At 41.6% G+C, this 16,874-nt stretch overlaps 1 protein-coding gene across 1 annotated transcript in view; it reads right to left on the bottom strand.

Annotated features, from left to right (window-relative positions):
* Nucleotides 1-1,392: 1,392 nt before the first annotated feature.
* Nucleotides 1,393-16,874, bottom strand: part of SLC6A2 (solute carrier family 6 member 2) — a 415,085-nt gene continuing 399,603 nt past the window's right edge. Inside the window, exons 16-17 of the mRNA XM_029608577.1 lie at nt 9,935-10,006; nt 1,393-1,904 (exon numbers count right to left, since the gene is read on the bottom strand). Coding sequence (XP_029464437.1) covers nt 1,881-1,904; nt 9,935-10,006 — 96 coding nt within the window. The 3' untranslated portion in view covers nt 1,393-1,880. The remainder of the gene's footprint in view (nt 1,905-9,934; nt 10,007-16,874) is intronic.

The following is a 16,874-nucleotide window of genomic DNA, read 5'->3' as shown; positions in this document are numbered from 1 at the left end:
ATGGACCTTTTAAAAGTTCAAATTGAGGATTGATATTTATTTGGCTAGATTTAGGATCTTAAGTTATATGCCTAGTTCTGAAAATCAATGTCAAGCACTTTAACTCTGCCTCATAGCCACCCAGCTTCCTTGTAAAACAGCCTACATTTAGGGACTGAGCCCTAATGAATTTTCCAAAGGGACAATTTAGAAACTTAACTAGCAAGATTTGGAACCGAAACCCTGTGAAATCTGACCTCATATTGTCTTAAGTTTAATACTTTTTTTCTTTTTACTTATTACTATAAATGTTAAGGGTAAATTTTCAAAAAAAGAAAACAGTGTTTCACTTAGGCATCTAAATTTTGGCAAATGTTTAGCCAAGAAATTGAAAGAGCTAGCACAGCAGTAACACATACCAGTATAAATTCTCTGGCACAGTTAAGCACTGGACACTGTTTTGCGACCAATGCTTAGAATTTATAAGCCTAGGATTGCCGGAAAGTGTTTGGCCATGAGCTCTGAGATATGATGGTCCCTGTTCACACTGATACTGTGGGTAGCTCTTTCAAATTCTTTATAGTATATTGCTTTCACATTGGGTTTGACGTTATTTGAAATTTTCAGCCAAGCCTAGATATCTCAATCGCTGTTCATGTCTTATGCATCTATATTTAAGCCTGCCCTATTTTAAAATCTGTGCATGTAATTGAAATGACCAGTTTTCTGATTCCTCCACCAGTTCACCCAGTCCTTCCCCAGGTCATTGAGACCCTCCTAGTTCTTCAGCCTCATCTCCCCCAGTTCACCCAGACTTCCCACCCAACCAATAATTGACAACAAACCTGTCCAATATCAATTGTGGGAGTTAATCAGCAGATGTAAAATTGTGCGAATAAGTACAACTTCTTGGCCACACCCTGGAATGCTCCAGGACACCCCCCATTCCTACATGTGTAGATGTGCATCTGAAAGTGAAAATAAGCACATATGTCTGATGAATATAAAATAGCGTACACGTGAGCAGAGGCTACTTATGTGTGTATATGCTCATTTTTGGGCATAACTCTTAAAATTCACCCCAAAGTGTTTAGCTTTTTTGCCATGCTTTAATTCTTCCCCTGTTGCTGCTCGCTTTTTGGGGGACCTAACTTCAAGTGCCCAGTGAAAGCAGCCACCTAAATTTAGATGTTTGGCCCTAGTCAGTTTTCAAAGGGGTTGATTTAGGGACCTCACCACCTAAATTAGGTGTCTCTAGCATTTGAAAATTGACCCCATAGTTTTTAACTGCACAAAAGTATGGCAAGGACATAAAATGAGTGAAAGTGAAGACTAATGACGACGCAGTATGCAAGAACCTCTCTGAGCCATCATGAGAAGTAAATGGAAGAATCAGACTGCAGGGCTAGGAAATAATGCATGTGGACAGGGATTGTACATTTTTTCTTGCTTTCTATGACTGAGATACAAATATCTCCTCTAAGAAGAGATGGGAAGCAGCACACAGCTACAACAAACAACATAAGAATACTTTGTACTAAAAGGTGCAGTGAAAGTAGTAAAGTCAGATGTATGTTTGCCTTAATAAACCAAGGCAAAAGAGCCTTAACCACAGCCACTGTGGTTTCTGTTGTGGCTCACACTCTCTCCCATTTCCATATGCACCAAAGCATCCCCAGTTATATCAAGGATGGACCTTGTAACAATGAGAATGCTATGAAAAATAAAAGCCATTCAATTAGTTCATCTGAAAACAAGTAATAAAAAGGAGGTATTGAAAACTGCTAGCAGAAGATGCATCTTCTTTCCAGGAGGGGAGTTCTGATCCAGTCCTTGATGCGTGACCTTCACGGCAAATAAAATTTTGAGATATTAGCTTTCTCCCTTCCAAGTGCCATTTGTCATATTGCCATCCAGTGCTGAAGCTGTAAAAGAAATTTAAATCACAGATCAATCATAATCCAAAATCTTAAAACCACTAATAGCTGACAAGCTTCTTTTGTATATATTTTATTTTGTTGAGATTATGAGGTACCTTATTTTTTTTACACATTCTTTAAGCACCATACAAGTTTTATGAATTTTGTTTTAGAAATATCTTTACGGATTCACCAAAAGTAAGTGCAAAATCATGATATGCTCTAAGGTGGCAGGGGTGAATGGCCCCAAACTTTGCATTTTTAGCATTGATTAGAATAATAAATGTAGAATTTTCCAACTGCTTCTTTGGTTGTCTTTTAAGCAATTTTATTTTTGAAAGTTAATGCAATACTGATTTTTTTACATTTTCTAAAAGATAAATCTATTAGAGCAAGGTTATAAAACTGGCATTAAAGTGTGTGCTAAAATCAGCATAGAATATTTAGCTATTATGCTAAATGTTAGCTCTGCTTCCAATGCAATAAGATGCTGAGTGCATGGTAGTTAAAGAATCTGTGCTAATTTGTTAAAATTTGGCAACTCAGGATTTGAGCTGTGGACTTATTAAGTTACAGACTTTTCATAAATGTGCGTTTTATTGTATGGGTCCTATCCTAGTCTACGGAATGAGCTTCCATTGAAAATTAGATCTCAAAGGGATCTAAAAATGTTTTGTAAGATGGTGAAGACCCATTATTTTAAGATGGCTTTTTAATTTGATTTTCTATGAAATATTTAATGCTTATAATATGACTGTATTGGTGAGTTTGTGATAATATTGTGGATGTATACTGTATAACAGTAAAGAAATGAGGATCAGATGATGGAAAAAGCCCTTTATTAAAGTATGCCCGACTCTGGCTGAGTTTCGCTCTTTTATATAGAGCTGCCTCAGGGGCAATCAAATGAAGCAGGACTGAAAAATTGCCTGCAGGGCTGATAGGCTAACCAGGTGCCTGTTGTGTCTTGAAACACTACTTGCATTGGTGTTATTATGCCGCAAAGCAACTTTAGTATAGACACCCTCAAAAGAGGAATAACGATTTAATACGTTGAAGCACAAAATGCTATTCGCATACAGCAGTGTAGCTGCAAAGTCTGCCAACAATTCATGCTTTGCAGCATAATAACACCAATGCAAGTAGTGTTTCAAGAGATCTTGAAAGGCTTGAAAGGCCATAGCTAGAGAGCCTCTGAACTGAGATCCCTGAGGCAGAAAGTCCAGAGCCCAATCCAGAGAACTTCATATTCCTCATTCAAGCCCATCTACTAACCCATCCTACCACTCTAGACTTACCACCCACTAACACCCCACCTATCAAACCCCCACTGTAGCCCTATATTGACTAAGGCCCCCTTCTCCACTCTAATATCCTACTCTAGCTCATCCCCTACTAATCCAGCACCCTTTGCTGAGGTTTACCCACTCACTAGACACACTCACTAGTCACACCATCTCTACCCACTAGAATAATCACACCTGTGCATGTAATATCTCCCCAACTTAAGTACACTTAGACTACTCACATCCCAATATTAACCTGTCTGAATAGCAGGGACCAATTAGTTTTAAATGTGCTACATGCTAACTTCATGGAGTGCCTCCTAGTCCTTCTATTATCCGAAAGAATAAATAACCAATTCACATTTACCCATTCTAGAACTCTCATGATTTTAAAGACCTCTATCATATTCCCCCTCAGCCATCTCTTCTCCAAGCTGAACAGCCCCAACTTCTTTAGTTTTTCCTCATAGGGGAGCTGTTCCATCCCCTTTATCATTTTGGTCGCCCTTCTCTGTACCTTCTCCATCGCAACTATATCTTTTTTGAGATGCGGTGATCAGAATTGTACACAGTATTCAAGGTGCGGTCTTACCAAGGAGTGATACAGAGGCATTATGACATTTTCCGTTTTATTCACCATTCCCTTTCTAATAATTCCTAATATTCTGTTTGCTTTTTTGACTTCCTCAGCACACTGAGTCGACAATTTCAAAATATTATCCTCTATGATGCCTAGATCTCTTTCCTGTGAAGCACTGGAAATAAATATATGCAGTATCAAAGTTAGTCAAGACTTGTGGTGTTCCTTGACTGTTCCTGAGGCTGCTGACAGCCTGAATATGCTAGAAGGGGGCTCCAGTTGGGAGTGAATGGGAGAGTAGGTGAATAGAGTATGGGTTAGTGGGTGGCTGGTGGGCTTTAAGTGAGGATGGATGAGTAGGTAAGCAGGTGATGCAATTGTAGGTGGGTGTTTGTGTGTATGTGTGGGGTGCTTAGTGGGATATGATTCAGTGGATGGGTGAGCTTTGGTGTGGGGTGTTAGTGGGTGCAGTGTATAGGGTGGTTAGTGGGGTGTTAATGTTGGAATGTTTGGGTGGGTTATTGAGGGGATTGAGTGAGGAGGACTAGGGAGTCCTAGGGAGGCTTAGTAAGTGGGGTATCTAGAATCGGGGTATGTGTGAAACTCTCAGTTCCATATCTTGGGACTCTTGGGACTGGGGTGCAAGAGTCCTGAGTCTTAGGGGATTAAGTATATAAGATCTTTGGCTTGGGGTTCCTAAGTCAGAGGATCTCTAGCTTAGGAATCTTGGGCAGATGGTTTCTGGCCCAGAGGTCTCAGGAAGAGGGTCTTGACTGGGGCATTTGAGTGAGATGGACTCTGACCCAGGGGTCTCAAAGAAGAGCATATCTGCCTCAGGTGTCCTCTGTCAGTGTCTCTCTGGCTTGGGGGATCAGAAAGTCTCTCCATCTCTAGGATCCTGAGTCAGATTAGTCTCTGGCTGGGGGGTTCCTTTCTCAGGACAGGGTCATGGAAGTCCCTTAACTCTGAGTGTCCATGATGCAGGAATCATGAACAGGATTGTCCATAACTCAGAACTCCTGTTCCTGAGATCTTTTACTCAGGGTTCTCAAACCTGGGAGTTTCTGAATAAGGCCCAGAGGTTCTTGACTCAGGGCTCCTGTGTCCAGGATCCTTGATTCAGGGGTTCCTTAATACTATTGCCAGAAAATGTGGTCAAGGTGACTAGCATAGCAGGGTTTCAAAAAGGTTTGAACAAGTTCCTAGAGGAAAAGTCCATAACACATTATTAGCAAGGTAGATTAAGGAACACCACTGCTATCCGTGGGAGTAAATAACAGAAAATATACTTTATGTGATCTGCCAGGTACTTGCAACCTGGATTGGCCCCTGTCAGAGACATGATGCTGGTCTAGATGAACTTTGGTCTGACCCACCATGACATTTATGATGATCTTAATTCAGGGTTCCAGGGCTCAGGGGCTCCTGATGCAGGGGTCTGAGTCTGGACTTCCCTACTTGGGGATCGCAGATCTATGGAAGGGTGTTACCATGCTATTTGCACATTTTTGTATGCTAAAAACTAGTTATTATTTTAGCATAAAAATGTGTACTAAAATGGTAGTTAAAATTAGGATAATGATAGATTGGCTCACTGTGACCAAAGCAACACTATTGACAGTGTAACTAGAAAATTACAAAAGTTACCAGAAAAGACACTTGTCAGTTTATGAGGCAAAGAAAACGCAGCTACATTGTTGTTTTAGGTTAAGGAAAATTTACAACAAAAAAAGAGCTAAGAGTCTCAGAAAAACAATCACAAAACCAAAAAATGAGAACTATATCTTATACTGAAAAGGTTTCGCAATCCACCATAACAAAAATTCAAAAATATTCAAAGGAAACAATTATTATCAAAGAATGTTTTCAAAAAAGAGGTGCCAGCAAGCCAGTCAGTGTGCCCAGCAAAACACAGGCCACCTGGTCTTATCAATCATTCGCCTCAAAATATTAATTTTTTAAATAATTTTTTAAGCAAATAAAAAGAAAAGAGCAACAGTCCAAAGAAAATTTCAAATAGCCCACTTCTTCAGTGACTGTGTACAATTCAGAACCCAAAGACTGTTCTCTATAGAAATCAGCAGAAAACCAAATAAAATCAATTACCAACAAAATAAATAAGAATCAATACTTATCTCAAGCAAACCCATGTCACTTTACAGAAGCGGACGTACAGGTCTCAGGAAACTTCTCAATAGAAAACCGGAGGAAGACAAAAGGTCTTTTATATCCCAGAACGAAATCAGGTGATTTCTAGAAATCAGAAAGACGTAAAATGACACTGACCACCCGGCTGTCAACTTAGAACGGAAGCACTATGATTTCAAAATAGTATCCTCCAATCCATCACGCAGGGTAAATGTCAATCACCCAAGGAAATCCAGATGTCAACCCAGGGTATCCCTTAGGGTATCCCCTGGCTTGACATTATCTGGATTTCCTGCATGACAGCCTTGTCTGTTTTTCTTGGGTGATTGACATTTAACCTGCACGATGGATTGGAGGATACTATTTTGAAATCATAGTGCTTCCGTTCTAAGTTGACAACAGATGAGTGGTCAGTGTCATTTTACGTCTTTCTGACTTCTGGAAACCATCTAATTTCGTTCTTGGATATGAAAGATCTTTTGTCTTCCTCCGCTATGCTGTTGAGAAGTTTCCTGCACGTCCACTTCTAAAAGGTGACATGGGTTTGCTTGAGGTAAGTATTGATTCTTAATTATTTTGTTGGTAATTGATTTTATTTGGTTTTCAGTTAATTTCTACAGATAACAGTCTTTGGGTCTGAATTGTACACATCCCCTGAAGAAGTGGGCTATTTGAAATTTGCTTTGGAAAGTTGTTTACTTTCCATTTGCTTATAAATATTTTAAAAATTAATATTTTGAGGTGAATAATTGATAAGACCGGGTGGCCTGTGTTTTGCTGGGCACACCGACTGGCTTACTGCCATCTTTTTTTAAAACATTTTTTGAAAATATTCCTTGATAATAATTGTTTACTTTGAATATTTTTTCAGAATAAAATTTAGTCCTCATTTTTGAGATTAAAGAAAATCAGAGGTCCATCAAGTCTACATTTCTTCTGACTGGCTACCATTCTCTTTACATGGCAGGACTATTCAATAAGAAAAACTGGAGATATTTCTGATAATACAGATAGCCACATTTTCTCGCATACAAGTGGCTATAAAGTACATGATATATGACCAATACTGTCGAAGAAAGACAATGAGCTTGAAAATATATTAACTGCAAATATGATTGGCATTTAAGTAACTGTTATCTATTCATACTTTTAAAATTTACACTGAGAAAGAAGAGAGACAAAAAAAGTGAAGCTGTTTTAAAATAATATAAGCAGCTTGTGAGGGAGTTTATAGGAAATTTCCTCAGACTACCTTAAGGGACGGGCACAGCTGTCTCACCTGGTCTTCCTTAAGATCCAGACCCGCAAGAGCCCCTCACCAGGACCTAGAAGAGTTAGAGAGGCCCCACAGACCTGCTACGTGTGATGTCTGTGTGCCACCTGAACTTAAGGGGAACTGCATTGGTTTGTTCGACTTTTCTTTCACCAGAGTCTGCCTTCTTATTCGTTTTGGCTGTTTCCCAAGCAGCTTTTGCCAAGTTACCACATAGCTGTATCCTGTGGGGAAGTTTTCAGTTCTCCACAGGTAAATGGATGTTTACTCATGGAGAAAGTCCACCCCTCTCCGTGGAGAAAGATATTCATGCTGACGACAATGTGGGTACCTCTAGGGAGAAGGGACAGCACTGGGGGCTGGGTTAGGGTGAACCAATAAAAAGGATATGGAGTAAAAAATCCCTGCAGCACGGGCCAGCACAAGATTTTCAAAGGCAAACTTCAAGGAGTTTCCCTTTGAAAATCAGCTAGCAGGTCCACAGGCAGACTGCAAATTGGCCTCTCTGGAGGCAATTTTCTAACTGCTCGCGTTAGGGGAAAGGTCTATGGGTTCTTTTTACCCATAGATTTTTCACCAATTTTCAAACAAAAATATTTTAAATGTATACACTTGCTTTGAAACATGCTGTGGATGCAAAAGACTAGAGATGTGAATAGTGTCCTCGATCGTCTTAACGATCGATTTCGGCTGGGAGGGGGAGGGAATCGTATTGTTGCCGTTTGGGTGTGTAAACTATCGTGAAAAATCGTTAAAATCGTGAGCCGGCACACTAAACCCCCCTAAAACCCACCCCGACCCTTTAAATTAAATCCCCCACCCTCCCGAACCCCCCCAAATGCTTTAAATTACCTGGGGATCCGGCGGTGGTCCAGAACGGCGGCGGTCCGGAACGGTCCCCTCAATAGAATCGTGTTGTCTTCAGCCGGCGCCATTTTTCAAAATGGCCGCCGCAAAATGGCGGCGGCCATAGACAAAAATGATTCGACGGAGGAGGTCGTTCCGGACCCCCGCTGGACTTTTGGCAAGTCTTGTGGGGGTCAGGAGGCCCCCCCCAAGCTGGCCAAAAGTTTCCTGGGAGTCCAGCAGGGTTCCGGGAGTGATTTCTTGCCGCGAATCGTTTTCGTACGGAAAATGGCGCCGGCAGGAGATCGACTGCAGGAGGTCGTTCAGCGGGGGTTCCGGACCGCCGCTGAACGACCTCCTGCACTCGATCTCCTGCCGGTGCCATTTTCCGTACGAAAATGATTCGCGGCAAGAAATCGCTCCCGGAACCCCGCTGGACTCCCAGGAAACTTTTGGCCAGCTTGGGGGGGCCTCCTGACCCCCACAAGACTTGCCAAAAGTCCAGCGGGGGTCCGGAACGACCTCCTCCGTCGAATCGTTTTTGTCTATGGCCGCCGCCATTTTGCGGCGGCCATTTTGAAAAATGGCGCCGGCTGAAGACAACACGATTCTATTGAGGGGGCCGTTCCGGACCGCCGCCGTTCTGGACCACCGCTGGATCCCCAGGTAATTTAAAGCATTGGGGGGGGGGGGTTCGGGAGGGTGGGGGATTTAATTTAAAGGGTCGGGGTGGGTTTTAGGGGGTTTTAGTGTGCCGGTTTTCCTGCCCTCCCCCTTCCCCCGATTTACGATTTTTTAACGATAAATCGGGGGAATTGGTATTGTATCGTGGCCCTAACGATTTTTTGACGATTTAAAATATATCGGACGATATTTTAAATCGTCAAAAAATGATTCACATCCCTACAAAAGACTCATCGATATTTGCCCCTGATTTTCCTGCGGGCATGATTTATAGACACTCTATTTATGTGAGTAAAATGCTTTGTACCCATGTAAAAGGCTTTGAAAATTGCCCTCAGAAGGGGTATTCCTCAAGTATTTTGCACAGTAATACTTCCAGCAAGTGCAGAGTTCCCACAGACCTTGTAGCTAATTTCAAAGGGAAACTACTCTACAAGGCCCATAGGTTAAAAGTATTTGGGGACACTGTGCTGACAATTTGTATTGAAAAAACAATTGTTGGAAAATAACATGCATAAATTGTATAATCAAATATATGTGCATTCTTTCCTAAGCCTTCCTATCCTTGCCTCCAGGAATCCCAAAGTCTCAGTTAGCTAAAAGTACACAGCTATGAAAGCTGACGCAGAGGAAGGTCATTTCCAGCCAAGGCAAATCGCTAAGCTTTGAAAACTATCTGCCAGTATAACATACATGAAATCCTGCAGACTTGTATTCCTATTTATTTATTCAGAACATTTCAAGACCGCTTCTCAATCTGTTTGTATGCATCACACTTAAAGCATTTTCTAACAGGCACACAGTTAAGGGAGGTAAAATAGTTGACACTTTCTTGGACACACGATAGCATAGCATCAGGATTGGCCTATCCTAATGAACCTACTGCTGTCGATCTTAGCGACTTTAATTTCTATACAGTACCTTTGATACCAAACCATTGCCAGAATCAAATGTCTACACTAAAGCATTCAAATTTTCATTGGAAACAAAATCAGCCAGAACACTGAGAGAATGCAAGTAAATAAGTGGAAACAAGCATTAGGATTTTTTTGGAGCTTCAAATTCTTATTTTCAAGCCCTAATTGTGGTCCTACATGTCTAGGTCAGCCCACACAAATGCGGTGCTTGCTTTATTGCATGTTAAATTATATTTTTCTACACTAGTAATAAGAGAGCATCTTTGCAGTTGCATTTCAAACAATTTGTGAAAAATACAAACCTTGAACTGTCTCACATTTCCTTGCACCACAAGATGATGCTCAGTTTCTGGCGTAATGCAATAAGCTATTCTCTGGAAAATAATGGTTATGAAGAAACATAAATCATTTTAGAGGAGTCACAGCTGAAAATATTAAATTACGACCTCTTATGGAGATACATATTGGGAAAACTATACTTGCAATTATTGTAGATGCAAATATTCCAGAGCCATTTGTAAAAACAAAACAAAAAACACACTTCATTATGGCTTTAAAAATGATATTTGGTGGAATCAACATGAATGTTCAATTAATATTCTTCACTTTGCCCACAGACATGCCTATGAACATCAATTCACCCACATATACATACACTTTTCACTTTCGTTCTGTAGCCTTCAGACTTTAAAACATTTCCTTTTATAAGTCGGTACCAGAGCACTGCTATAGTTATGTATATTTTCTAACTTCCTTTGGGATACATTTAAAACTTTGTTACCTATAGGCATCTATATTCAATAAAGCTCTGAATGGTAAAAATAATCTGGGAATTATCCCAAATATTACCAGCTAAGGGCTAGATTCATCAAACTATTGCATGCAATAGGAAGAGGGGTGTGTTTTATGGTAATAGCCTATTTATTGCAATGTGTGCTACCTTAGCATAGGTATTACCACAAAGTGCATTAACTTTTTTGCACTAATACCACAATTATTGCATTTCCTACCTGCAACCACCTATGGGCCGATTCAGTACAGTGCGCTTCGGTGGAGTGCACCGTTAGCCTGGGTTTGGATGCGCGTTTGACGCGCTAGCTTTACCCCTTATACAGTATGGGGTAATAGCGCATCGAAAACGCGCGGCCAATGCCCCCGAAACTAATAGCGCCTGCAACATGCAAATGCATGTTGATGGGCCTATTAGACATTCCCGCGCGATACAAAAAGCAAAATGTGCAGCGAAGCCACACATTTTACCTTCAGAAATTAATGCCTGCCAAAGGCAGGTGCTATTTTCGACCAGCACCAGGGAAGTGTACAGAAAAGCAGAAAAAACTGCTTTTCTGTACACCCTCTGACTTAATATCATAGCGATATTAAGTCGGAGGCCCCAAAAATAAAAAAAAATTTAAAAATTAAAAAAATAATTAAAAAAAAAAAAGTAAAATGTGCCTACAGCCCGCGGGTCGGAAGATGGATGATCAAGTATGCTGGCGTCCATTTTCTGAACCCGTGGCTATCAGCGGGCTCGAGAACCAACGCTGAAAAAATTGAGCGCTGACTGTCAAACCCGCTGACAGCCGCCGCTCCTGTCAAAAAGGAGGTGCTAGGGATGCACTATGTCCCTAGCGCCTCTTTTTACCGTGGGCCCTCATTTGCATCTTCTCCCCCCCCTAAATCATACACACAGGAGAGTGGCCTGTGCACGCACCGAGAGAGGGCGCTTTCCTGCAACTTTTACTGAATCGGCCTGTGTGAGAGAGAGTCAGACACTATTCTATAAGGCTCTTCTAGTAGTTAGCTATTTAAATCTCTATAGGAGGCCCATCTAGTAACTCGAGGTGAGGTTTAGGTAGTAGTGTAGGGGTTGGGGCCACTTTGACAAGCAGAGTGAGATGTATGAACAGAACAGTGCTCTCTTGTGAAGATTTGATGACCTTTGGAGTGAGGAAACTCACTCAAAGATGAGATTGGTGCAATGTTCTCTCTTGATGGACTCTTTACCTGGTAACATCAAGCTAGGTTGAGAAACATTGTACCAATCTCATCTTTGTGTGCTGTTCTGTTGTATGTCAAAGTGGCCTCTAACCCCTACACTTCTACCTAAATCTCACCTCGAGTTACTAGGTGGCCCTCCTATAGTAGCATAAATAGCTGCTTACTATGGTGTCACCACCAGAGGCTCTCTCTCTCTCCTCTCACATCTCAGGCCCTCCCCCAATCCTACTCCCCCCCCCCCCCATCTCAGGCCCTTCCCCAGCCTAAAAATGCACACTACACAATTTGCAAAAAAAAAAATCACAATTTCTATTATGGGCATATCGCACAGCTTACCGCCAATGAAAAAGGTATGGTTATTTTTGGCATTAAAACTGTGCGCTATCATGTGTTATGGCTTCACAAGGTGCGAAGACAGCCCAGCCCACTTTTCCAAAAATCCCAACCTTCTCTTTTAAAAATTAGCATTGCACAATGCAATATGGTGATTTTCGCATGCGTTAAGCGTTTTTTGCATGCGAAAACGCCTTAACTCATGCGAAAATGCCATAACACAACTTGGAAAATAACCCCCTAAGTTTATGGCTGAAAGTTTGCTGGCTAGATTTAAGCCAGCTATTTGAGCAACTAAAGGTGCCTGGTTAACTTCAGCCATCATGAGGATTATTTTCAAAGACACTTCTGCAGATAAAACAGTGCTGTACCCAGAGAAGTTGTCTTGTATAAAATTGCCTGGCCGATGTGTGGGTAAACATAGTTGTGCCATAAAGTGAATTTTAAAAGTCCAGCACATGCCCAAATTGGGAAATACGCGCACAAGTCAGGCTGGTGCATATCGAGCAGATTATATAAGCCACCTGGGTACGCATATCTCCCGCTGCGTGCACAAATACAAAGTTTACAAACAGGGGCAGGGCGTGGGTATGCTCTAGGCCTGGCCAAGAGATGAGTGTGAAAATACTTGCACCCGGGGTCCCCTGTGGAAGTGGAAAGTAGGAATGCGTTGACCAATCGGAGCTGAGCAGAGGATGCCACCTGACCCTGCAAGCTAATGAGCACTGAGAAGCCCCCAGGAATGCGCTGGAATGCCGCCTGACCAACGAAAAGGCAGAGAGGAGAAAAAATGCTGGGTTGCCTTGCTTTGAAATGGCCCAGGCTCCGGATTCTTTTGGAGCTGAGCTGGGGAAGAGACGAGAGAGGAGCAGAGAGACAGGTGCAGTTCCTGTGGCGAGAGTAAAAAAAACCTCATCAGACTGGCATTAGCAGGAGGCAGAGAGCCTTGTGCACAGCGGGAAGAAGCTTGAATATCAGGAGCATTGCAATGACTGAGATTAGTAGACAAAGACAAAGTGAAGAGTGATTAGCAGGAAAAGGGCCTCCATTATCCCTCCTAGTGGAGCTGGAGATTACATATCCCCATAACATTCAAAAACAGAAGAAGGCTCTTCAGTTTGGAAAGGTTTCAGACCCCTGGGCTAATGGTTCCCCTGTTAAAAGCCAAAAAAACTCTTTACAGTGCCCTTCCCTTCTCAGGAATAGAAAGATACTTGTACTTTAAAAACAGTTTGGGCATGTCTACCAGCATATTTTCAAAGGAATCTATCCAGCTAACTAAGGATTTAGCTAGTTAGATCCCAAAGAGTGAAAATTACCCTCACCGAGCATTTAAATTTAGCTTAATTAGGTGGCTAGCAATGGCATGCGGTCAGGGCCTTCAGGGGGTTCAGAGAATCCCCAGCTCTTATCAATTTCTTTTTTTTTTTTTTAAATTAGTTTTTTCCTTCATCTGCAGTTGCTTTCATGGACATAGTTTGGGAGGGCATTGCCTGTCAAAAATGAAACAAGATTGAAAGAGGTCCGGCAGACCATCGCAGAGCTCATCCTGTGGCAGCCATAGAGAACAACGGAGGTCCAGTAGGCCATCACGGAGTCCATCCTGCAGCGGCTAAAGAGAACGACGGAGGCCTGGAAGCCACTGTAGAGACCATCCCATAGTGGCCAAAGAAAACAATGGAGGCCCGGCAGTCCACTGCGGAGCTTATTCTGCAGTGGCCAAAGAGAGCAACTGAAACCCAATATGACCTAGAAGGAAAGGCCTGGAAAAGAATAAGAGTGTGTGTGTGTGTGTGAATGAGGGAGAGAGCATGCGCGCATGTGTGTGTGTGGTCTGCATGAGAGGGAGAGAGCTTGTGTATGAACATGTGTGTGAGAGAGATGATAAAGTTTGTATGGCCCCTCCCCAGTTTATGACAATTGCAAGGTGGCTGGATGTCTACTTGGTTAATAACAGTTTATTGACTTTTTCTCCAAGAACTTGTCCAAATCTTTTTTAAACCCAGATACTGCCTTAACAACATCCTCCATTAATGAATGCCAGAGCTTAATTATGCATTGAGTGAAAGGTTTTTCTCTGATTTGTTTTGAATGTGCTACTTACTTCATGGAGTGCCCCCTAGTCATTATATTTATTAGTAAATAACTAATTTACATTTACCTATTCTATTCTACTCTTGATTTTATGGACCTCTATCATATCCCCCTCAGCCATCTCTTCTTCATGATGAACAACCCCCAACCTCTTCAGCCTTTCCTTGTAGGGGAACCATTCCATCCCCTTTATCATTTTGGTTGCCCTTCTCTGTACCTTTTCCAATACAACTATATCTTTTTTGAGATCAGGTGACCAGAAGTGTGCATAATAGTCTAGGTGTAGTCTCACCATGGATACACAGTCATTATAACTGGCTGTTTTATTCTCCATTCCTTTCCTAACAATTCCTAACACTGTATTTGATTTTGACAGGTGCAGCACACTGAACCTGGTTCTTTCCCTAATATGGAACCTAACAACATATAACTATAGTGTGGGTTACTTTTCCCCATGTGTATCACTTTGCACTTGTCCACATTAAATTTCATTTGCCATTTAAATGCTCAGTCTTCCAGTCTCGCAAGGTCCTCCTGCAATTTTTCACAATCTGCTTGTGATTTAACAACTCTGAATAATTTTGTGTCAACTGCAAATTTGATTACTTCACTCAATGTTCCCCTTTCTAGATCATTTATAAATTTATTAAAAAGTTTTCAGGAACAATGGACAATCCCAATTATATGTTACAAATTAACAGTAACAGATCTTCAATTTAATTTTTGAGTTCTTTCAGAACTCTGGGGTGTTTACCATCTGATCCAGATGATTTGCTACTCTTTAGTTTGTCAATCTGCCTTATTACATCTTCCAGTTTCACAGTGGTTTGTATCAGTTCTTCTGAATCATCACTATTGAATACAGTTTCCAGCACAGGTATGTCCCCAATATCTCTTCAGTAAACACTGAAGTAAAAAATTCAGTCTTTGGGAATCGAAGGTAATCTTTATTTTTAGGACTTGTCCCTTGTTTATATGTTGTCTTTGAGAAATTTTGCTACTCTTGGAAGTTTGCCAAAGGAAACTGTTTTCCGTTTCTTCCTGGGTTTTGCATAATCAGCAATTCCTCTGTCACCCAGGCAAACCTTTAGGAGGAGAGACCCAATCCAGTATCTCAAGAGGAAGATGAGAGGAGAGAGTGTCTATCTAGTACTATCATCAAGAAATTCAAAGAGAGAGTTTTCATCTGGTACCCCAAGAAGAAAGAGGAGTTGTGAGAAACAAAAGCATTGGATTTTAGGAACCTGGGTGTTCCAGAGTTAAGGAATGCAGCCATTCTAAAGGGAGTGGTAAAGTAAAAGCTACTTAAGGGAATCCTGGGAGTGTGCAAGTGCTTGTAACACGGTTGGTATTAGGGATTCATCACTCAGAAACCTGTGTAATGTATTTGACCATTACCGAAGGTCTTGGCTTTTAAATAAAAGTTGTATTTGTTGAAACACCACTTGAAGTCTGAAGAGTGATTTATTGAAGACATGACCGGTACAACACCTAAGGGCCCTAAAATTTATCTGGAATGAACCTGGATTCATTGGCTATGTGTACATTGACCATGTTAGGTCTCCACAAGACACTTAAAATATTCCTACTGCTCGATGAGTACACAAGGGGTAGGGGAGGTTATTACACTAAGAGGATCAATTTCAAAAGAATTTATACTTTTAGAGGTGAATTTTAAAAACCAGGAATGTGCCAAAATCAGGACATGTGCGCGCATGTAGGACACGCAGGTTTCCACCCGATTTTTTTGCGTGCAAATCACTTCAAATGAAAAAAAGGATGTGGTGTGGGCATTCCAGGGTGGGGCCAAGATGTGCACGCACCCAGGTCCAGTGCTGTGTAAGCTTACTTCTTCTATGGAGGAGGAGGAAGTTAAAAAATTAAAATATACAGACATCACTGAGCGGTTGGGAGAGTGCAAGTTAAAGAACCATGGAGATTTACAGGATCAAACTGGTGGACAAACTGGTGAAACTGGTCATGGTGTAGACGTACCTTTTATAAAATTACCACACTTGCGTGGCTCAAACCTGACTTTACGTGGCTGTGTGCACTCTCTTGCACCTAGGCTATTTTATAACATGTGCATATGTGTGTGCATGTTATAAAACTGCCGTGTCTCTGGGTGCACCGATGCACACCGATGCACACGTGCGCCCGAGTGTCTGTTTGAAAGTTATCATCCCTACATTAGGATTTACACATATAAAAGCACTTTATGCGTGTGATTTGTCTTTTAAAAACTGGTATAATATATGCCATTGAATTTTCAATGCAGCAGAACCTGTGTCACTGTGAGGATGAGATCGTGAGTAGTATCCCCCTCTTGTTAGTTCCAGGACCAGCTGCTCCATGAAGCAGTCATTTGCTCAAAAGCACTTATATAGTCATAACACATTGAAATTGAAGGGAAAAAAATATCAGCTAAAGAAAAACCCGAATCGATGATGTGTGATTGAAAATAATCATTTGAAGGAATTTTAAAAGAATGTTGTTTTGTCAGGGCAAAAGAGCACTGGCTGACTTTGAACCATCAGATTGCTGGTACAAAAGGCTAGCACTCTGCTTTTGAGACTCCCAAACAATTCTGTTAAAGGGGGAGCTGATTTGATTACAAGTTTGAGCCTAGTCCTGCAGCCCTGCCCTTGAGGTCCAGACTGGATGCTTGGAGGCCAAGAATACATTTCTCTGTAACTCATAGAGTGGCTACTGCATTTGGAGGCTTGCAGCCTTCTGCAAGCTGCCGCACTCACCTCTGGGCCCGGGCCCGGGCCCCTGCCTTGACTGCCTGATGCCAAGGAAGACAACCTGCTG

This window comes from Rhinatrema bivittatum, chromosome 7 (genome assembly GCF_901001135.1).
Source record: "Rhinatrema bivittatum chromosome 7, aRhiBiv1.1, whole genome shotgun sequence".
NCBI classification, from domain to species: domain Eukaryota; kingdom Metazoa; phylum Chordata; class Amphibia; order Gymnophiona; family Rhinatrematidae; genus Rhinatrema; species Rhinatrema bivittatum.
Note: the sequence above shows the minus strand (reverse complement) of the source record. Positions and strands in the feature narration are given on the sequence as shown.